This window comes from Emys orbicularis, chromosome 5 (genome assembly GCF_028017835.1).
Source record: "Emys orbicularis isolate rEmyOrb1 chromosome 5, rEmyOrb1.hap1, whole genome shotgun sequence".
Classification (NCBI taxonomy): Eukaryota; Metazoa; Chordata; order Testudines; family Emydidae; genus Emys; species Emys orbicularis.
In genome coordinates, this window is record NC_088687.1 from 58774310 (window position 1) to 58798306 (window position 23997).

The 23997-nt window shown below is 39.8% G+C and overlaps 1 protein-coding gene across 1 annotated transcript; it reads right to left on the reverse strand.

The window, feature by feature from the left end:
* Positions 1–3503: 3503 nt before the first annotated feature.
* PRMT9 (protein arginine methyltransferase 9) lies at positions 3504–22585 on the reverse strand. Its single transcript, XM_065405000.1, has 13 exons — positions 22383–22585; positions 21491–21691; positions 20801–20949; positions 18868–19104; positions 17726–17893; positions 14362–14464; positions 12196–12302; positions 11587–11779; positions 9281–9464; positions 8170–8878; positions 5108–5261; positions 4505–4627; positions 3504–4279 (listed from the first exon to the last, which is right to left on the reverse strand). The coding sequence occupies exons 1-13, from the start codon at positions 22386–22388 to the stop codon at positions 4064–4066; spliced, it is 2550 nt and encodes an 849-aa protein (XP_065261072.1). The 5' UTR covers positions 22389–22585; the 3' UTR covers positions 3504–4063.
* Between the last annotated feature and the right edge of the window lie 1412 nt (positions 22586–23997).

The following is a 23997-nucleotide window of genomic DNA, read 5'->3' on the forward strand; positions in this document are numbered from 1 at the left end:
GAAAGCCTTGCATTTACCTTAATCCTATTGTTATCCTGGCACACTGAAGGCTGCATTTTGGTGGTGGATGACAATGGGCTTAATTTGTAGATGAGGAATGAAATGATAGGGTGAAATAACAGAAATACAGTATCACTGAACTAACACGAGACAGAGGCTGTGAAGCGCAAAGCCTTCCCTTGTAGGAGATGTTACTGCTGTATTCCTCCGCACACTGCACTACAGTACTTTGCGTTCCCGTACGCTACGCAATATTTTCCGCAACTTGGAAATTTTATTTATGCCTTATGGAACTTTTTGCATAAGGTCGAATTTGCGTAAGTCGGGTCTTGCGTAACCCAGGGAGCGTCTGTATTAAAATCCTACTTGAGCAGAGCACCGTATTCAGTGACATAGTCTCTGAGGTTTTGGCTCAGTAACTTGTTTCTTACTCTCCTCCCTCTAAGAAGTTGAGATCTATTTAAGGCCATGAAAAAAAAAATTAAGGCAGTATTAGCACTGGGTCACAAAAATAGGACAACTACCACATAGCTACTGAACTCTGAGTACAGTTGGAAGAAAAACTTTTTTCTTCCCTACATCTTTTAAAAAATATACTAAATGTAAAATATCTGCTTACAACAAATGAACATATATGATCAGCAAATTTTGACTTCAGCATAAAATTGAACTTGAAGGATTGCAGAGAATGAAAAATACACTGATGGAAGTTTGCAACTTAAAGCTTCTCTAGACAGAGCAGCAATGTTCTCTATGGGGGGGGGAGAGGGGGTGATTTCTGAAGTGCAATAATATAGCATATTAATTTGGTCAATGTAGACCATGCTGGTGCTCACTAAACGTACTGACAGCACTATATTAAAGCACACTACAGATTCTTTGTGTAGCCAATGCTGGTGCGCACTAGACCAATCAATATGCAGCTTGTTAGAAATCTCAGTCCCATAGGGCAAGTAGACAAGCCCTCAATAGTAGGATTGATGCCAACAGCACTAAGGATGTAAAAGGTTAAACGGTTAACCAGTAAGCATTAGGCTTACCATTAACCAATCTTAACTGTTAATGCTGGCTGCCCCATGCTGGCCAGAGGGGCCCTAGCCCCAGCCGTGCCAGGCCGGCAGGAGGGGGCCCCAGCCCCCGCCAAGCTAGGCCAGCTGGAGCATCAGTTAACGGTTAACCAATATAATTTTAATTGTTTAACCATTAACTTTTTAGACTATTTACATCCCTAAACAGCACTGCTTTGCTGAAACCTGGTAAACACTAGGGAACTTTTCTTTAAAAAAAAAAAAAAAAAAAATTCAGTTAGCAATATAGAGACCCTTCGTGTAGACAAGGTTACAGGGGCTGCAGACTTCAGCTGCAAGAGCCTTGTTTAGAATATGGCTACTGAAGTTGCCAATACTGGTGTAGAAAATCTCCTTGATATGCCTATTTTTAAAGTTTTTTGAATAGGTAGGACTAGAAGTCCAAAGCAGTCTCCTTCATAGTTTTCTGACTGTTTCACTTACTCTTGGCTGTTTTTCTGCATTAGCAGGAGTACTTGAGAGACCCCGCACCTTCACTCTTAATTTGCTAGGCTATGGGTGAAAGTCTGCAGGAGCAGCTCAGCACTATTCCACTTCTGGTGCACATCTACTCAAGACTGGAATCATTTGGCTAGCAGTGTCCACTGAGGTCATGCATGCACCCTATCATCATGCTACTGCACTAAGGGTGGGCAAACTACGGCCCTTGGGTCATTGGGAGCCGCACCATGCAGCTCAGCCCTGCTCTGGCACTCCACTTAAAATGTGGGCTGGCTTAAAACGCTCCAGGTGGGGAGCTGCCCCACGCGGCTCGGCCCTGTTCTGGTGCTCCAGCCGAGGCACCGGGTGTGGGGGCCGCACCACACGACTCGGCCCTGCTTTGGCACTGCACCATGTGGCTCGGCCCCTCCCTGTGCTTTGAGAGGTGGAATCAATTCTAAGTCTTGGTGCAGTGGAAGCAGGTTCCTTTACAGTACAGAGGGAAGGGGGTTTATTCCAATTATTTTCTAATTCAGAAGAAAAAATGGCTATGATGGTGCCTGATTATGGACTTGAAGGAAGGTCAGTGCCTTCTGTCACGGTCCTTGGATAGACTACCTTGCTAAGACCCCTTTACCAGTCCCATCAAGGGACAAGCTCTTGCCTCCACTTCTCTTTGAAATGCAGCCCCATGGTCCAACCACTCCCTGGCTGGGTCCTTGGACTGCATCCCTCTGGTAGCCAGCCATCATATCTAGCAGGTACCCAATGGACTTGTCACCTGCAAGAGTTCTCCTTTGGGAATCTGTGGACAGTGAGAATATGCAGCAACACAGAAGCCAAAATGGGATGGTGGTGACTTGGCCAGACTTTTCTTCCACACACCAAGGAGAGCCTTGAACAGTGTTGACAGCCCTTTATGCTGACACTATTGGCACAGGTGAAGATCAAACTATAATTGTATCCTTCTCTTGCAAAGGAGGAAAGAAGAAATCAAGGCAGACTAAGCACTGCAACTTAATCTGTCCATAAAAACTCATTGTACCAGACTCCCTTGCTCTCTGCCAAAGCCAGGCTATTCAGACAGTAGAATTCAGATTTACCTTTAATAAAAGCAGTGTTTTATTATGCATATGCCACACAGTGTGCATAGGCTGCTATTTGTATGGAATGGCTCAGAGCTTGAAGAACTATATTTGGAGCTCTTTCTTTAAGGTCCACAGTCTGTTTAGAGTAGGAAACAAAGAAATAGTGACCATAGATTTTGTTTTAGAATCTTAATATGGAAAAAACTGTCTTGGTCTTTGCTTTCTTGCCATCGAATTTGAGAAGACAGCTTACCGTTTTTCTTTCCTACCCTCTTTTTGACTTTTTTTGAAATTTTCTAATTCCTTTCAATTATACCTCAACTTCTTAACTTCTTTACATGGCAAAGATTAACATTTCTCAAACTGTAGCTAGTGCATGCGCCTCTTGCACAGTAGTGAAGCATTTGTCAAGTGGTGCATTCCAGTGCAGGATTTAAGAGTTTGTAAAAGTCTTTTCTGAGCAGCAAAATAACCTCATACAAGTGCACCCACCACCACAGAATCTGAGTATATCGAATGTTTAACAATCTCACAATCTTGGTGAACTTGGTAGGTAGGGAACTAGTATCCCCATTTTCCAGATGGGTAAAGTGAGATAGAATAAGTGACTCAAAGTTCACATAGTACGGTTCCTTGTTCTTCTAAACTTCCTGAGTCTTGGTGTCTTAACCACATGACCATCCTTCTACCCTGCACAACAGCTTCATGACTTTGACAAGTGTTTCTTGAGAGTAAGTTCAACTGTGAATAAACTTGTGCTGCTGCAATTGTAAAGGTAGTGCAGACTCAGAAGGACAAAACCCGGGGGCCTTGAGGCAGTGAGAAATAAATATACACATATTAAGATCTACAACAACTGGGGGAGGGGGGAGAGGAAGAGTTTAAGAGGAGGGAACATAGCCACATAGGGCATTCAGGAATTTATTTTAAAACTGCCTCCTTAATACCACTTCATGTAACTTAAAATAATTGTCACAAAGAAGGTGTGGGACTGAAGGGAGGATCTAATTGTTTCACAATATTGCATTCTATGTATGTAGATATTTATACAGTGTTTACTGCTAAGGTATCTGAGCACCTTACACAAAAACAAAAAATTGTGAGCATCCCTGCAACAAAAATTACAGCTTCCTCTGCAGCTTGTACAAAGGAAAATTGGAGAAATAATCAATTCAGTTAACAATGAAGCTTCCTGCTGCTAAGCAAGACATGACTTCACTATAACAGTTCAAAATGTCCTTGCACAATGGCTTGTAGTTCATCAATAGGGCCTCTGAAAACAAACAAACAAAATTTAATAATAAAAAACCCTCTTGGGTCAAAACATAAAACCTAGAGTTTATGCTCATCTTCTATTAAACATCTCAAATGCTGAGCCATTCGGCTAGCGTGCATAGATAATTATATTTAAGCCAAAATAATTTTCTTTGATTTGAACATATGAACCAGTTTCCAAGTGACTACTCTTCACTGCTTTACTGTGATGCTGACATTGCTTTTATAGTGCTGAATGTTGAGCACAAGTTCATCTCCAAGCTGAACTTGGATCGGTTTGTCAAGAACAACTGCAGCTTGTTTCCAGTGGGAGGAATCACTTGACGTATCCAAATAAATATCTTCATCTAGATGTATATGATACCAAAATGGAATGGCAGTGACGTGGCCAGACTTAGAAACTTGCACCTAAAAATGAAAAGAGGATGTTTAAGGAAGTAGAACTCTAATTTTTCACTGATTTTATTTGTATTATGGCAGTGTCTAGATCACCAAGAAAATCAAATACAGTGGTTCAAACTGTTCAAATCTACTTCAAAGTGGCCTGCATTGAAATAGCTTTTGTACTGAATTTTTCAACCATAGTAATGAGGAATTGAAGAAGAAGAAAAAAAAAGTGTGCGCTCAACTTACCTTTACTTCTCTATTGGAGCTGTTCAAATAGGGATTCATGATATCTAGTCTTAGCAGTTCTGCTGGCTTGCTTAACGGCACACATGGTAATGTGGCGAGATCCAAAAACACACGAACAGGCACCTGAGGAGGAATGTACCAGGCTTTCAGGCTTAACTATTATACAACAGCAACTTTCAATTTATGAATTATTGCACTGTTTCTTAAAGGAACTGAACTGCTAAAATAACTATCACTTCTAATCCTTTTTTAAATCTGGTCCTTGTGACACAAGTTGCATAAGGAAACAGTCTCCTACCAAAGCTGTTTTTCTGAACACTGAAGTGTTGGAAGTCATAACTTTTACTGCTCTCCATATCAGATCACAAATCACTTCTGCCCTACCTGAAGCATGTGTCTTGACTGCTATTATAGTAAATTTACATCAGTATCTATGCACAGAATTTAGGTTATAAAATATACTGAAGAAATTAATCCAACATCATTAATACTTCCAGCACTGCTTTTTCTTAAATTCCTTAATTTGTGATTGTGGCCCTCAGTTGGGCATTTATGGGTTTTGAGAGCTATGCTTGATATTGAAGCATGTCGTTAACTTCCTACCTTGAACTGGTTGATAAAAGGTGCTATATTAAACCCAAGTGTGGGTTCAGTCCCTTGAACTGCACTTTCAAGTACTAAGGATTGCGATTCTACAAGCATCCCATACATCACCACATATTGTGGGAATATCTTTCCTCCAGAGTGAAGTAAACACCTATAAAGAGAGAGAGAAATGTTTATTGCCAAAATGTGTTCTCCTGCTAGTAAGAAACTAAACCAGGGGTGGGCAAATTTTTTGGCCTGAGGGCCACATCGGGGAATAGAAATTGTATGGCAGGCCATGAATGCTCGCAAAATTGGGGTTGGGGTGCGAGAGGGGGTGAGGGCTCTCAGGTGTAGGAGGGTGCTCTGGGCTGGGAGGGGTTTGGAGGATGGGAGGGGGATCAGGCTGTGGCAGAGGGTTGGGGTGTGGGGAGAGGCTCAGGGGTGCAGGCGCCGAGCAGCGCTTACCTCAAGTGGCTCCTGGAAGCAGTGGCATGTCCCTTCTCCAGCTCCTAGGCATGGAGCGACCCGCAACCCTCGGAGCGGGGCCATGCCGTGGCTTCCAGGAGCCGCATGGTGCAGCCCCCAACCCGGCACCCCGGCTGGAGCACTGAAGCGGGGCTGAGCCATGTGGTGCAGCTCCCAACCCAGCACGAGCGGGGCCGCGCCGCGTGGTGCGGCCCCCGACTGGGCGTCCCAGCAGGAGCTCGCGGGCTGGCTTAAAATGGCCAATGGGCCAGATCCAGCCCACAGGCTGTAGTTTGCCCACCCCTGAACTAAACTGACTGCATTAAGGTCTTGATTCAGGATGGGCACTTAAGTTCCACTGAAGTCAGAAGTGTTTAAGTGCTTCCCCGAATTGGGGCCTAACAGCTATTCAAATCACTCCCAATCTAAAATATCTTGTCAAATTCTGCACTGTATTATACCAGGATTAATTTTCTTTGAAGGCTGGTTGACATTAGATTGTCTTTGACTTGGGGAACTCAAAATATTAAATACCCAGTGAAGAATAGTGACAGGTCAGGTGGAAGAGCACTGGAGACAGGCCATTCTATGATAGTGCAAGCCCTACCCTTCCGGGCCAGTGCCCTGCCAGAAGCTGGGACGGGATGACCAGATCACTTGATAATTGATCTGTTCTATTCATTCTCTCTGAAGCATCTGGCATCGGCCACGGTTGGAAGTCAGGATACTAGGTTAGATGGATCACTGTTCTTATCTGGCGTGGCCATTCTTATGTAGAATGTAGTTATCTCATTAAGATGGTGTAATAGGCTGTTTAGGCTTCAAATACAAGGTCTGGTTTATTTACAACACTGACTCCTTAGACAATACTGAAGGATTGTGAAAAAATGGCAACCGAAGCTGTTAATAAAACTGGAAGCCAGAGGGTGCTGGGAAAGAGATCACTAGGGCACTGTTCAGGAGAGTGGGATCCCGCTTGAGAGTCAATCCCTTGTGCAGAATGAAAATGGCAGGAATTCAGTTAATCCATGATGTGCCCAGGGTAGTGCTAATTAGATAAAATCACCCAGATGTGGGATGCCAGCAGTGTTTTAAATATTTAACGAAATCATTCTCAATACACACAAGAACATAGTTAACAGTATTCTTGTGCTAAACTCAGAGGCTTCTTCAGTTCCCTGACACAGACTGCTGAGCTGTCAAGAGCAGCAGCAAGTAGGTATTTAAGTCTGCGTTGACTTTCTGTGTTCTCGTTGTTTTCTAGCAGAGGTCTCTTTACAAAGGCACTAACAGAGACAACAAATGGCAAAAATAGAGACAGACTTACTTCTTAGCCACATGTTCAGTCTCTGACAACTGATGTGAATGTAGATATGACACAATCAGAACCAACTTCCCCAAAAGGGCTGACACAGCAAAATCACACCCCCTTGGCTATTATTATCCTGACCTCACTAAAAGTCTGGATGAATAGCTGAAAATGTGACACACACACCTGCACCACCCCAATAAAAACCCTCTAAAACTGAAGATTCATCATTTCTTTAATATTCCTCCCAGTTTGTTTTTGCCCTTCTTGCTATTTTCTATTATTTTGTCTTGTATTTTCTTCATTTTTCTCTTGCTTTGTGTTACCTTTTTGTTTGTTAGCTATCCCTTTTTCTCTATCTCTGTTCTAGCTCACGTGTATCTGTCCCTGACAGATTTCAGTCTGTTCCACAGCAGCTTGAAATGTACAAGATTCTGAGCTTGTTCTATCACTCACATCTCTTAAAATTTCATGCTGCTTCAGCTTTTATCAGGACAATGGTTGTTTAGATTTCTGGTATGCTAAGCATAAGATTTTCCCTAGGGTGTTTTTTTTAAATCACATAAATTATTTAATTTTTATAGAAATTTATCACTAACTAGAATCATAGACTTTAAGGTCAGAATGGACCATTATGGGCCACAGAATCTCACCCACCCACTCCTGTATCAAACCCCTAACCTATCTCTGAGCTACTGAAGTCCTCAAATCGTGGTTTAAAGACTTCAAGGTACAGAGAATCCTCCAGCAAGTGACCCTTGCCCCACGCTGCAGTGGAAGGTGAAAAACCCCCAGGGCCTCTGCCAATCTGTCCTGGAGGAAAATTCCTTCCCGACCCTAAATATGGCGATCAGCTAAACCCTGAGCATGTGAGCAAGTCTCACCAGCCAGACACCCAGGAAGGAATTCTCTGTAGTAACTCAGATCCCACCCCATCTAACATCCCATCACAGGCCATTGGGCATATTTACCGCTAATAGTCAAAGATCAATTAATTGCCAAAATTAGGCTATCCCATCATACCATCCCCTTCATAAACTTATCAAGCTTAGATATGACTTTTGCCCCCACTTCTCCCCTTAGAAGGCTGTTCCAGAACTTCACTCCTCTCATGGTTAGAAACCTTCGTCTAATTTCAAGTCTAAACTTCCTGATGGCCAGTTTATATCCATTTGTTCTTGTGTCCACATTGGTACTGAGCTTAAATAATTCCTCTCCCTCCTTTGGTCAGACAGGTTGAAGCTTGGAATTACTAGGGAGGTTCTCTCTCACCTTCAGAAGATTTATAAATGTCATACAGTACCTGGATATTGCTGCCTTTTCCATCACCTCCTGCTGGATTAAACCTGAAGTCTCTATGACGTCCAGAATTATAATACTCCACAGTTTGTCTGATTTGGGTCTCTGTAACACCACACTCTCATCCTCTAAGTGGCTGAGCCAAAACTCCAATGTTTCTTTAGGGAAATGGTTGGCTTCTGAAATTATGTTAAGGGCTATTTGATGCTGCTCTTTTTCAACAGAACTATAAGCTTTAACTGGCCCAAGTTTGCCAGCAATTATTGGCAGAATCGAAAAGCCCTCGGACACATCTAATACATACAAAGGGTCATGAGTTGTATATGAGGAATTCTTGTTTTGACTCTTTTCAAAGTTCATCTCTCTATCATGACCATCAACATCCATTGACAGAGATTCTCTCGTTGGGATCAAGGATGACAACACTTTGCCAATGGCAGCATTAAAGCATTCATGGTATGGCACATTGTTTAGAAGTGCAATTTCAGTGGATTCAAGCATGCATTCCTGCCCCATGCCATCCGATGTGCTAGTAGTCTGAAGACTAGCCAAAGCACTACATAGTTCAGCCTCATTGCCCGAAGCCAGTGTGTTCTCCCTTTCAATGTCCATCCCATACTCTGAAGTCAAAACAGAAATCTTCTGGATCCTCAAGTAGCAATCTTCGCAGCATACTTCCATCATCACAGTGTCTCCAGGTTTCACAGAATAATCTTATCAAAAAAGTACAAAAAGGTACATTAATAACTTTCAGAAATTATAAGGGAGTGTCCATACAAATGCCTAATCTGTGGTTTTAGGAAGCAAAACCCTACATTAGAGCCATTTTCCATTTACTATTAGGAAACTACTGACATAGCAGAAGGAGGAGAGAAGAGGGACAGTGATGGGTGGGGAAAGGCTAAGTTAATAATGAAGTAAGGATTCCAAGGAATGCTCAGGGAGACTGAGGAAGAGAAATAAGGACTCTGCTATGGTTAGTGACGCATCGTCCTCTTTCCCTAATATGTTCCCTTATCTCTGAAGCAAATTGATAGCATCCTTTTAAGACTAGTTACTATCAAATAAACAAAATATAAAACAGTTAATAGTATTGCCATGGAAAATCCACATACCAGGAAGGCCCTGCACAGGGTAGACTGCTTGTTCCCAGCAAGTTTCCTCACTGGGACTTGTAGATAGACTGTGCTCATCATCAAGCTGTAGTACAAACCAGACCACAATAGCATCCAGCACGCCTCCTTGAGTGACAGGTATGCTGATCTTGCAAGGCTTCCTAGTTGCCAGGCTTTTCAATTCCTGACCAAGATGGTAGAAAGAGAAATAAAACTTGAGTACCTCTTTCTCCAAGAGCGATGGCTGACTAACGTTGAGAATGGAATGCATGTCAGATTCCTTTTTACTGTTGGGAATGTAAGTTTAGAGCCTGTTTTTAGAATTAACCCCAGAAGCAGTTAATTTTATTTCTGAATTTCATACTTTGATGTGTAACCCTGCTCCCAACTGCTAGTGTGTCAATAGTTTTTGTTTGTTTTTAAAAAGAGAATATGTTTGAATGACACTATTTGAGAACCAACAGTGGGCATGGGGGGGTGGGGAACACGTGAGTTGCCAGTGTATGCAGAGACAACTCCATTGCCAACAGATTGCTGGTGGCAAAAAGCTGCACAGTCATGAGTATTCACTTGTTCCAAATAAATGAAAATGAATACATTTGTTTTCACCTGCTGTGTATTATATCTATACCTCTTCACACAGTAAGGCTGGAATCTGCTTTATTTGAAGATCTAGGTAATAAATTGTTTAGAGAGTTTCACATCATTTCTAGGATCTTATAAAATGTATTCTGTGAGATTAAACACATATATATAGGCACAAGTTGAGGATAACATGTACAAGATTAAGCATTTGACAAGACACTAATTGTTTATCAGAGAAGCCAGAACTGGAAAAGACATTAGAGGTTGTTGAAGCATAGTTCCCTGTAATATATTCAAGTGCTTTGCTTTACTTCATATGTTGACCTTAGATGTCAGATAAGGTGAACAGGAAAAGTTACCAATACAGAACATAGCAATTCCCAACCAATCAGTAGCCAAGAATGATTTTTATCTATATAACAATTTATTTTAAGCTTTGGCTCATCACTTTGGTGCAAACTCCTCTCCATGGGTCAACAAACCAGAAACACACATGCACCAGCATCAAAATGTATCACCCTTTCAGTCTGCATGGCCATCACTGGCTCAGAGACATACATCCCAACTCAGCTCTATTTTGTGCATATGTAACCCACACACCTTCTGGATGTGCTGTTCTGTCCCATCTCGTGGCACCGAGACCACTTAAAGAAAGTTAAAATGAGTCTGCTCTACAGCCTTAGCTACCAGTCAGTTGGCTTTTAGCTCATGTGATAGAGGCTCATGCACTAAGCTCCAGAGGTCCCCGGTTCGATTCTGCCCGCTGACGACCGGGGTCTGTCGGCATTACACATACACACAAAATAAACCTATTTGCATTGTCAAAACATAGATGTACAAAATGGTTTCCATAGGGGGAAAAAAAAAAGTCATTAGTTGTTTGAATGGTGACTTATCCCACTCTCCACTGCAAACATCTATGAGCAGCTCATTGTTAAGTGGTAATGTTTTGACTTTAAATATAAAATCTTTCCTGTGTCATCCTCAACAATTCAAATGCACTCCTATAATTTTAGTTGAAATCTGATCAGTCACAACTCATTTATATATTGCAATTCTAGTGGTAAAAATTAGCCAATAGGTCCAAGGGCATATGGACAAACATGGAACACCACATTTAATAAATTTACTTAGGGTATGTCTTTACTGCAGAGTTCCTCAGGGTCTTTCTTGGATGTTGTCCCCATCTCTACTTCTGTTCACACACAAAACCCCCTCACCCAAGTTAATTGATGCTTTCAACCCAGACTAGCTGGCCTTACTGGGGCTACAGCCAAGAGCTCAGGTGCCACTTTCACTCAAACTGGTAACCTGTCCACTTTGCAGTGAGAATGCAGCTAAATCACTTGAGTGCTGACAGTCCTCCAACAGCTTTCTTACAATTCCCTCCCAGAAGGACAGACAAGTTCTTCTATAATTCACTGGGAAAGAATCCTGCAGCACAAGGAACCATGAGATATACCCCCAGAAGTCCTAATGATGCATACGGGTGAGTGCAGCCCCAGTGAGCACACATTAACTCAGGTACGGCTTTGCAGTGTGGCTATTCACACCCAGCATAGGCTAACTTGGGTGCTCACACTCAGGTAACTATCACCCAACCAAACTGCAATGAATAAATACCCTTAAAGACAAGCCAGATTTTTGGCTTTGCATCAGCTGCTCTACAGGTTGTTTGTTTGTTTTTCTTTTCGGATATAAGACAGTGAAGAAATCATTACCTCCAGATTGTTGAAATCCACTGTCATGGCTTGAAAGGGTTCTGTCAGTGGCATATAACCCCCAGGAACTCTACTGAGTTTTTCTGTGGTGTAAGGTTCAATAGTTTCCTCTGAGTTCACAGAAGCACGTGTTGGACTACAGAACTCCACCGTTTCTGCCAAATGCACACAGGCAACTTCTTGTATTCCCACCCTAGGAGGGGAGCAGGGAGGAAGAAAACCACAAACAAGCCTAAATTAGACAAATCAAAGCTATACACAATCCTTCCCCTTGAACACTGAACATATTGAGTGCATAGTGTGATAACAGTCATTGTTGGTAGTTGTTCCTAGAATATTAAACGTACATCTCTTTCAGTAGTTAGATACAGACCTAAAAGTTAATCAGTACCAGCTCAGTCACTCAACCACACAGAAATTCTGTCCATACTTTGCACAGCTGCTTAAGTTGGTGGTCTCATTTAACTATATACACACACACACGCACACACATACTTGTGTTAAGTGAATGGAAAATAAAAAATATTCCCCTTTTGTTTAAACTGATCACATTTCTTTTCCTAAATCTGTCAAATGTGAGCTCCAAATCCTGTCAAAGTATAAACACACCTGTGATGTCTGCGTATCTCTTTGCATTCCACTGCCATCCCAAATACAATAGCACCTGCAGGAATAACTTGACCATAGTCTTCTGTGCCAATGTCTTGATTTTTAGGCTGTGAAAATGTAAATAAATAAGATGGCACAATGAGATGACCTATTTCTACTGGTACTGCTGAGTTTAAGTTTGTTATTTCTCTGTGTCATTCATTATTATCTCAAAAACTTTAATAAATATTCTCAAGGCTAATGATGTTTTAATTTTTTTTTTAATTGCAGTCAATTCAATTTTTTCTGCAAATGCAGTGAATTAAATTATGCCCCTTTTCCTGGAAAAACAGCCAATTGTATATTATATATAATGAAGGACGAAAACTCTAGAAGCTGTTGTTATTTTCCCAATTTTTTCATTTCTCACAGCATTTCAAATGCTCCTTTGATACTGTTGCATCCACAGCTACCTTTTTTTTGCATACACTTTCATCAGAAAAAAATGATGGCATATTAAAGGATCACTCACTAAGAGATAGTATTTTTGTTTTTTCCTAATGTATCTGCCTGAAGAATATCCCATTTTAAGTTCCAGGCTTAACTGTAAAGTAATATTTTTCCAAAACTCCTTATTTCTCAATAATGCCAATCTGTATTAAATATGAATTCTCAACTGATAGTTTCTAATAAGTCATGCTCCCCAATGTGATTTTATGAGTCTATCCCCTGCTTATCTTGCTTACTTCCCAGTAATTAATTTGATAGCTTCAATATGTGTTTTAAAAATACTTTACTTTTACCACCTATCTTTCAGCATTCGTTGTTTCTCTTGTATCAACTGCATACTTTTTCTCAAATATCTCTTTTCCATACTTATCTTGTTCTAGTCAAGTCTTTGTATTTTAGATGTAGGTTAGCTCTCTCTTTATTGTCTTTTTTCTCTCTTCACTGTCTCAGCTGCTGATCAATATATATATAAACTCACTGAATGACAACATAGACATGGCAGAAAGAGTGAATCGAAAGAAGGAACCTCATAAATGGTTCTTATGTTTTAGTACATCTAAAACTACCCTCTCATGGAGCTACACATAAGCTTTCAATTATTTACACACCAGTTGTGTGTGACAGCTCATTGTATTTTCTTGTGTAATTTTAAACCCTGTATTTGATCCTAACTTGAAGGAATATAAGTTAGCTAAAAACAAGCAAAATGAATAGATCAAACTATTCCTGTTTTACAACACTAGAGGTCATCAATTTCAGTCTAATACAGCAGATAAAAAACCCTTCATCTAGATGGTGATTTTAAGGTAATCTTTTTCTTTGGGAGGGAAACATAAAAGAAGAAACTAGATCCCGTAACTTTTCACAGACTGCATCCCATTATTTCATGAGACCTAAATAGAAGTTTGTCAGACACAGGTAATACAAAGTAGAGGTGGGTTTGTGTTTTTTGTTTTTGGTGCGGGGGAGGGGAGTTACATTTACATAGTCTTAAAGGCAAGATGCATCTAGCAACTTCCAGCTTTTCAAATTAATCACCAAGGAATTATTAAATATAAAATAAGGGTGAACTGGAAGATTTAACAGATTGGTAACAGAATGCCCTCTAGTGTTAGAAGCAGATGTATACTAGTTTTTATTAATTACATATGAGGTGATTTTGGTTTCAGTCACAGTGAACCCTTTCTTTCTAGGCTGCTGTTTCAAATCCAGCCTAGATCTCTACTGACTGCATGGCCTTCTGACAGCTGTTTTGTGTCTTAATATTAAATGAATAGGTTTCAGTCTGGTTTGCAGTAGACAGGTGTCCACAACACAAAAGTCATCATAATCGGCACCACTGATAGACACAGATGTCAAGGACTGAAGAGCCATAAAGACTGAACTACCCTCCCTACACTGCACCTGCCAGGTTAGTGTTGAAAAACATTGATAAGGCAGTGTCATTCACACGGCATTGTCACTGCTTGTCTACTGACATATAACAGGTACGATACAGTACTTTTGCCAACAAGGCTGTAAAATCTCACTTTCACAAGCATTAATGTAACTCAAATTTAAAAATAAAGCATCAATTGTCTAAGCATTAGGAAGAGTGCAACATTCATAATAAGGATGTGTTATGTATGTATGTCTCAATGTGGTTCTGATTTATGAGTGTCTGAATATATCACCTACCTTTGGTTGTAAAAGCAAATGCTCCCAAGCATGTATCAAACTCTCCACAATCCCTTCTCCAAACAAACCTGCATCTACCGTTTCTGTGACAACCAGGGAAACCCTATGAAAAATTGTTTTTAAGAAAAGGTAGTTACAGTTATGAGATGGTAATGGGCATTACAAATTTCTGCTAGAAGTCACACCTTTTAAAGTAAAATACAAATGTAAACTGAATCTAGAGGCAGCAAATGTTGATAAAAAGCTGTGCTATTAAAGTATTAATTAATGTAAGTGAAAAGCAAAACACATCCAGCAGAGGGACATATTTTAAGTTGTTGTTATAACAAGTTTATAAACACTGAGCAACAATTTACCATGAAACTTTCCAGACAATGCTTATGAATCATTAGGTATGAGAAGAACCTAAGACAAACATAAAAATAAACAGGATCTTTCAAACAAACAGACTTGAAATATGGCAGACCATATCCCAGAACACATGCTTACATGTAAAATAAATTAAACAGTGATTAGCACTTGAAGGAGATTTCATAAAATTTTTGCTCTATCATCAGTTTGTTATAAGCATGCAAACAGTGCAATTTTATAGTTATACTTTAAATACAACTTCTAAACAGGACATGAAAAAGATTAGTGGCCACATATTACCTTTAAATTAGTAATTTAATTTGAGACTAAAAACTAAGGCACCTATATTAATCTTGGATTAATCTTAAATCTAAATATTACCAACAGCAGCAAGGCTGAAATGATGAATAAGCTACAGTAAAATAGTGCTGAGTCTACACCAGCAACCCTTAATAGATTTCTGCTATTTAAACTTACAGCTCCCCAGAAGCATCCCAGTTGAAAACAACTCTTAACCAGATGTGCTGAAAACTAAAATGCTTGGTCAAACTGTGGTTTGCCAACTCCAACAGCTTTCTGGGATGCTGAGTGGACTCAGTAGCCTAATCAACAAAGTTTTTTAAATACATTATAATTTGGTTAAAGCGACACTACTATTTAACCCATAACCACCATACAAAAGGACATACTAGCAATAAAGATGAGAGGACAACTGTAGAGCAAATAAATAAATACACCTTTCAAGACAAAAACAGAAAATAAAGCTAAAACATACTGATGCTACATGAATACATTTAAGTGTGAATAAAAACAAGATGAAGTTACCAACATTAGAAATCTTATAAACTGAACAAAAAGATGCTGATGCCCTTTTCTGAAAGCTACCAGAGAACCTGAACTTGCTAAGGATGAAATCATTGTGCCAGCTGCCAGCAACCAGTGTGAGGTGCTCCGCAGAGGAATGTGAGGTGGGAGAAATGTGTCAGAACTAGAATCCACTTGGAGCAGTTGTAACTTAGCCCTGCAGATAATTACTTCAGCCCAGTGTCTAAAGCAGCCCTCTGTGCTGCTTAAACTTCTCCAACCTCGGGGTGAAGGATCTGCAAAAGGGCAATTCCCACCAACCTCCTAGAGGCCACCAAGTAAGAAATGTCCACCTCATGTGCAGATCCCCTTACATCTTGTCTCACTCCTGAATACAACAGATTTCCTTTGAGTAACGAAGTTAAAATCCTTTGTTTATGGCATCTAGACCTACCACAGAAATCAGCGAGATCTTCCAAACTTGACATTATAATTAATTGCAGAATTAAGTACAAGATATACCGGAGCAAATTACACATGTAAACATATTTGGTAATTAGAAAATATGGCTAAAAAGTTATTAAACATGTGAAAAAAAAAAACAATTTGTATTTAAGCATGGTAAACTTGAAAGTTTTCTTAAGTATAAAAGTCTCTCAAAATAAACAAAGATGTCAGACTTTTAGGATGCAAGTCCACCAATGATTTGTGTCCAATGGCAATCCAATGGCTAGAATCTAAAGTTAGACAAATTCCGATCAGAAATAAGGCCTAAATTTTTAACAGTGAGGATAATTAACAATTGGAACAACGTACCAAGAGTTGTGGTGGATTCTCAATCACTTGCTAATTTTAAATCAAGATTGGATTTTTTTTTTTTTTTTAAGATATTCTCTAATTCAAAAGGAATTATATTGGAGAATTTCTATGGCCTGTGTTATACAGGAAGTCAGACTGGATGATCACAGTGGTCCCTTCTGGCTTTGGAATCCATTAATCACATTAAGATTACTCCAGCAGTGAAGTATATATATTTTGAAAAACACCAACTGAATAATCATTTTGAAGATACAAGGCTAAATTTTTAAAATGCAAATTACTCTGAAGTCTTTGGTTTAACCTGGTATGGTAATTTATCTTTTCAGTATCAGGGGGTAGCCGTGTTAGTCTGTATTTACAAAAACAACAAGGAGTCTGGTGGCACCTTAAAGACTAACAGATTTATTTGGGCATAAGCTTTCGTGAAAGCTTATGCCCAAATAAATCTGTTAGTCTTTAAGGTGCCACCAGACTCCTTGTTGTTTTTATCTTTTCAGTGCACCTAAACAAAATATGTGATAGATTTTAAACTTAGTAGACAACCTTTTGAACATATGAACCTTTTGAAATCATAGATATTCATCTCATATTTATACTGGACTGGGTTCCATCTTTTCCTTTTGCTTTATCCCCCTAAACTTATTTTTAGGATCAAGCCATTAGAAAGCAATCCAAAGAGGTGAAGAGTATCCATTAAAGTCAACAGATGTAGCACATTGCAGGATCTAGAATTAGCTTTTTTTCCTCTTGACTAAGTAGTTAAGCTTTTGTAAAATCTCTAGGACAATAATTTCTTGGAATTGTGGACTCGAAACACCTACTGTACGTAGATGTTTATAGTGGAACTAATCTGAAAGATAATGTAAAATTATTCTCCTGGAACCTTTATGATGTAAAGAACCTTACAGTCATTAAATAATGGTCTGGCATTGTTGCAAATGAATGGACCTAGAGAGCTAACCAGACTTACCAGTCCGGACAGCACACACGAAAGCTACTGCCAAAAAATTTCCAAGAACAGGAGGAGGAAGACCCCTGACTGACAACCAGACACTGACCTAGCTGACTGTATTATTGTTCTATTTTTTCCCTCTTTTTGTCTCCTTTCAGGTTTGTCTGTCCAAATGCTTTACCTGGTAGGTAAATGGTTTGAATGAACGAAGTTCACTCCAATGAACAGTGAAACATTACTTGCGATATAGTTAAATACGGCCTTCTATGACAGAGAAATATTAATCTAACAGACAAATGTTGTGGGAATTTTTAAGTATCATCTCAATAGACAATTATTTTCTGTTTTCTAGTGAGTATGTTACATTGTGCAGTTCTTCTCCACTTTCATGAACAAAACTGAAATAAGAAGATATCACAGTAGGCTATTTTAAGCTACCTTTCAGGTATGTGCTTTGGAATTTCTATATCAAGAGACTTCATATGCAGAAGTGTGATCTCTCCTTCCATATTATTTGCTGCAACCACATCACAAGCAAGTTCATACATGGTCTTCGACAACTCACAGGCATAGACACAAGGTGCTCCAGCTTTCTTGGCAAACATACTGCAAAATAACAGAAATCACCATAGGAATTAGTTTATTCGTGTCAAAATTTCAATTAGAAATTATTTTAGGTAAGAAAAGTCTGATTTTTTTTTAAAGTATATTTACATTTACTGTAGCATTTATTTCATATTCTTAAGAATACCAGTACCTGATATCAGTACTAATGCAAACTATAGCACTGGGTGGATATCAGATTTCCCCAGTATACACTGTGTTATCAGCAGTACAGTTTGTCCAAATCTACTACAAAGATAATATGTATGACATAAAGGCAGTAATTCATACACTATAAGACCAGAGCGACCACTGTGATCATCTAGTCTGACCTCATGTATAAGGGCACAGGACTTCCCTGAACTAATTCCTGTTTGAACTAGAGCATATCTTTTAGGAAAAACATCCAGTCTTGATTTAAAAATTGCCAGTGATGGAGAATCCACCACTGTCCTTGATAAGATGTTTCATTGGTTATTTATGCTCACTGTTAAAAATTTGCAACTTATTTCCGGTTTGAATTTGTTTAGCTTCAGCTTCCAGCCATTGGATCTTGCTATACCTTTATGTGTTACATAGAAGAGCCCATTATCAACTTTTTCTTCCTCACATAGGTACTTATGTACTGTGACCAAATCACTCCTTAACCATCTATCTCTCTGTTAGACTTCAGGAGCCCAATCTGTTTAGTTTATCACTACAAGGTATGTTTTCCAATTCAACATTGTGACTGAATGAACATGTATTAAATCAGCATGTGGATACCAGACATACCATTAGTGACGCAGTTCTAGGTACTCACTTCACAATAACAACTCTAGTTGTGTCTTTCCTTCCTTAAGCTTTGTTTTAATAATATATGAAAATTAATTTTCAGTTTTTTCAAAGGATAATTTAAATGTACATGACAATGACTGCTAAAAAGCAAGTATATTTATATTAATATAGTTTACGTTAAACATGCATTTATGACAAACCTCAGTATTCCCGTTCCTGCTCCAATATCTAGAACAGCTCTGCAACCAGAGCGGACCACCTTCTCAATCGCTTTCTGGTAAATCAGATTCCTGTTGGTGTCATTAAGCATGATAAAGTGCCAACGTTCTACCAGCCAGTTTGCAACACGGTAAAAATTCTCCTTTGCATCAGCAAAGTCAGGGTTTAGCTTCAGTGCTTTGTGGAAATATCCAGCTGCTTCATCTCTAAAGCCCATTCTAATAGTAAAAATGACAAAAAAATAATAAGCAGGAAGTATACAGTTGGCTGCCAGATATCTGAAACTTGAAGATGTTAGGGGAAAAAAACACCACATTTTTAGACATTCATTACTGAATTGTTAAGTACTGTTGTTTTTAATAACTGTTATAGTCACAATTTGAAAGCTACTTTATTTTCCTTTAAGGGCTATGTCTTCATATGAGAGAGAGGGGGGGTACACCTTGGGCAAATGATCAAAAAAAAAAAGTGAGCTCTAACTAATTTAAGAGTGTTGAAAATAAGAATTTTTCATTTACAAGACTGTTTCAGAGAAAGATCCCTTTCCTCTAAATATACTACTTTATAAAACAATGTTTTCACTAGAAAACCAAGCAATGTACTTGGCTAAAATTGAGTTATGAAGCACTACTGCACAAAGTCCCTATGTTTTCACATTTTAAGGATATAAACTTAAGTTCTTTAACCAGTGATATGGTGGGTCTGTGTCAAAAAGGATGAAGTTATCTTATAAAGTAAGATTTATAGTACTACCCTCAGTGATTTAAAATGCAAAAATACATAAAATATATCATTTATTGTACTCTGCTTCTACCTCTCCATTTCATCCATGACTTTGCCGCAGTAAAACAATTGGCATCTTATAAAGATTATTTGCACAATAAAAACAGCAACAGTGAATCAGAAATGCAAGCCAGAATGGAGCCACGTCAAATCTCCAAAAACCAAAGCAAAGTAAGATTTTACCCAATCCAGGTGTAATGTATGACATCACAGCTCATATCAAATTGTCACAGCTTGAGTTACCATGTTTCCATTAGATCACAATTTTAAGAAGATTATAATTACCATAAAATATTGCTCTGGGCTGAAACTCTCAATCCAGGAACAATTAAAAATTGAACATTTTTAAAATTTAAGAAAAACATGCAAGGAAAATATAGTCAGAAGGGTTTTTTTTGCTCTTTATTTTAAAAAAAGAGAATCAGAGCAGACCACTCTAATACAAGTGATCTGGATTTCCAGTTAGGAATTACGGTTTCAAGGCCAAGTCCTATTCGAACACACCACGCTGGCAGGAACTTGAAGCACTGTGGGGGCAGCATGTGCAGCACCTTTTAGGACCTGCGCAGGGAAGGGAAATGCCTTAGATTGTTAAACAAAAACTAAGGCTCAAACCAATCAAGAAGAGGGGACTTACAGGGTATTCATATTCTGAACCAGCCCTCCTTTATCTGAACTGGCTGTAATGTGGGATCTTTAGGAGGAACAGAACAGAGTTAGAGGTAGAGGATCTTCATAACACCTACAGAAATGTGGAACATAACCACTTACAAAAATTAAGTTACCCAAAACTATAATCTTCACAGTGGCTTTCAACCATTCTGGTCTAATTTTTCATTAAATAACTATTGCGTGAGTTGGTAAATGACATTTGAAAGGCAGTATATTTTTCTTATTATTTTTAAAGACCAAATGCATTTCTTAGGATTGAATAGTATGTTTAAGCAGTGGCTACTGTACATATATTTATACTGATTTAACAGTTTTGAAATTCAGTATTACATACTTAACATTGTGCCCATGCTCAAAGATACCCCTATTCAGCAAAGCTGAATCAGATCCTTATATGTTTATTACTAATTAATAATAAATAATGCATCTAAAAAAAATTGAATAGAGATTACTACCAACCTGAAGAGATGTTCCCCCATACTATTACATATTATTTCATCATTAGGAAACAGTTCCAGGGCCTGCTCGTAGCAGTTAAATAAATCTTGAATCCGTGCAAGAGAAGCTAGCTCTTCAGCCCATTTGAAGAGGGTAAACTGGAAAGTTTCCTGAAAAGTGACGCAAACATTGCTAAATTAGTAATAGCTTATCAAAAGCAGGGAATTGAAAACACTGGAAACTTAGAGGAGGTAGTATGAAATTAGTCTTGAAATGAACATGAGCAGTTATTTCCTTAACAGCACATAATGCTGGAAGTGCTAGCTTAGGTTCTCCAGTGAGGTAGTCTCTTCCTAGTACTCCAGCTACCCTTACCTCTAATCAGCACACAGCTTAACATGTTACAGAGCTGTATGTAGAAAGTTTGTACAGTGCAAGCCAGTTCTAATAACGCCTCATTTTTACAAAACCCTAAATTCACTCAGCTTTTAAGATTAAATGAGTCAAACCCTATCCCTCAAGCACATACAGCTCTGGTTAACCAAATTACAGAGTCATCCATAACACTGCTCTGTTTCTCTTTAATTCTCCTTTCCATTCTTCAAAATAAGTTACATACAAAATAAAAGCAAAATGTGTTCATTAGAAAGTTAATAGGGAAAAAAATATAATTGAGATTGAACTCTCTAAAATAATTCAAAAAGCACTCACCCTGACATCATTTTTTAGCTCAGGAGCTAGATTTAGTACCAGGAGATAGTGGGCATATGCAGTTCCAAAATCCTGATCTTCCAGACAATGCTGAGCACTCTGTAAAGATCTGGAAACCAGCTCACGTCTGCCAGCTTCCTGACCACCTCGGTGGCCACGATGAGATTTGGCATTAGAGTTGGGCATTTTGAAGAAAATTAACTGTGCATTTCCATAAACAAAAATAAAACACGTATGTATAAATATCTTCTGTCTGTGTGTTCCACTCTATGCATCTGAAGAAGTGAGCTGTAGCCCACGAAAGCTTATACCGAAATAAATTTGTTAGTCTCTAAGGTGCCACAAGTACTCCTGTTCTTAAAACAAAAAAAGATTCTTATCCTAGAGTAATTGTAAGTTGCAAATAAAAGTAACAGGTCAAAATATTTTAAAATTCTAGCATGCAGTGAAGAAGGCCCCCCTGATCCTACAAAGAGTTGAAGATGTGCTTAACTTTACACATTCTGAGTATTTCCACTGTTAAACATGTGTACAAGTCTTTACAAGGCCTAAAACTGCACTACTTTTTCTGCTAAACTTTTGAAATCCTTTTAGCAGGTCTCTGGAGGATTAATTTGTTTTTATAAACTTATATATACACACACAGAATTTCATGCTTAGCTACCCACAAAACTTACAATTAAACTTTTTCAGTAATACAACTGGCGTAATATATACCCAGAGAAAATAGTCTCCATAAAGGGGATACTGAGGACAATCTACTTTGTACTTAACATCTAAGAGCAACAAATTATGACAACTTTTTCCATAACAATAAAATGTCATAGGAATTTGTGTATAATCTTATGCCACATTTTGTGAAATAGTGCCCAATTTAATTTTAAATGCTTACTTCCATATATAGGTCCTGGATCTGCCTTCAGGATTTTCAGACTATATCCCAGGACTGAAAGATAATACAGAAAGCAAGTTTCCAATATAGTTACATCAGCAGAGATGTTTTCAAGATGTATTACACCACAAGGAAATAACAGTAATCCATATGAAAGTTCATCAACTATTCTGCAGTTATGTAATTCCATCTACCTATGTAACATGAGTATGACACAGACATGACATAGTTATTTGAAGAGATGGATTAACTAAAGAGAAAACAGAACAGTAAGAGAGAAGTTCAGATGATGGATATACTTTAAAATACCAATATAAACATCTGTTGATCAGCTCTTTGGTGGGAAAGTATTGTTCCTATGGGAGGAAATGAGTGCCAGACACAGGAAAAGCTGCAACAGAGACATGTTGACATCCATGCACTTTGTGCAGAAGCACTTTCACATGTATCAGGCTGGTGGGATTTCCCTCCTGCCAAACCCTGCGGGAAAACAATTTTCCTTAGTACCTGTTTGTTCTATTTTATGTCTGCTTGACACTTATGCTGCAGGGATCATCCAGCTACTTGTACTGCCTACATTAAATGGGCACAGTGGCCATTTCCTTTTATTTTTGTATTTATTCTTTAAAAATGCCCTGGGTGCAGGGACATACGAGACAGAGACAGACAGAGATGTACCCTCTCTGTGACAGAACGAGCATATGAGGGGGGTCGAATGTACCCCTCTGTGAAGGAATGAGCGTATACGGGGGAGCAGACGCACTGTGTATATGGGGGGCAGACGCAGACCGATCTGAGGAACTGGTGCCTGCGAGGGGGGGAGACGAGCTCCTGTCTGGGAAGCAGCAGCAGCCTGGGGCGGCACTGCTGAGAGCGATCCAGGAGACGGGGCAAGGTGTCGCACACGGCGGCGGGCGGACGGACGGTGGGGAGCGGGAGACGAGGGCTGGTCACCTCAGCGATTCTTCCGGCGGGCCTGGCTGCTTCCGGCTCGGCCCACAGCACAGATCCGGAGCCGACGACAGACGCGCCAGCCAGGGGCCGCCATTTTTGCGCCGGGCAGAGACCCTGCCTCGCAGTTACAACCACGGCGTTGGACGCCAGGTCCCCCAGGAGGCCGCACGCAGCGCCGGGCCGTGCGCGTCTCAGCACATCGGTCGCCCATGCGCAGAAGTGAAGCCCGGAAGCCGCTCCGCGCGCAGCCGCTCACCCGGCCGGCGTGACGTCACCGCTCAACACGACGGGCAGCCTGGAGGTTACTGAACATGCTCGGGAGAACTGAGCATGCTCCGTAACATCTAGTGACTCCTCCGCCGGGGTGCGCTCTGCCGTCACGGGGGTGAAGGGGGCAGTCTAAGCGGGGGAGGGGCGCAGAGGTGATCACTGCGCACGGGGCCAGACAGCCGGAGGCAGGGACAGGAGAGGGGCTGAGGAGCAAAATCCGGGCTCACCGGCGGCGAGGACCTGCTAAGCCCAGGCTACAATTGATTTCAGCCCCGAGGACAATAAATTAACCAATAGGCGTGAGAGTGAGATGATAGGTTGCAAATGAGGGATCCCAATGGGGGACACCAAGCAGAGAGTCCCCAATAGCACCCAGTGCTCCTCAAAGGCA

Coding starts and splice junctions, on each gene's coding strand:
- PRMT9 (XM_065405000.1), bottom strand. Junction 14,465..17,725: donor CCAAAGCACATACCTGAAAG/GTAGCTTAAAAT, acceptor AATTTTTCATAG/GGTTTCCCTGGTTGTCACAG. Junction 12,303..14,361: donor ATTTGCTTTTACAACCAAAG/GTAGGTGATATA, acceptor ACATTTTCACAG/CCTAAAAATCAAGACATTGG.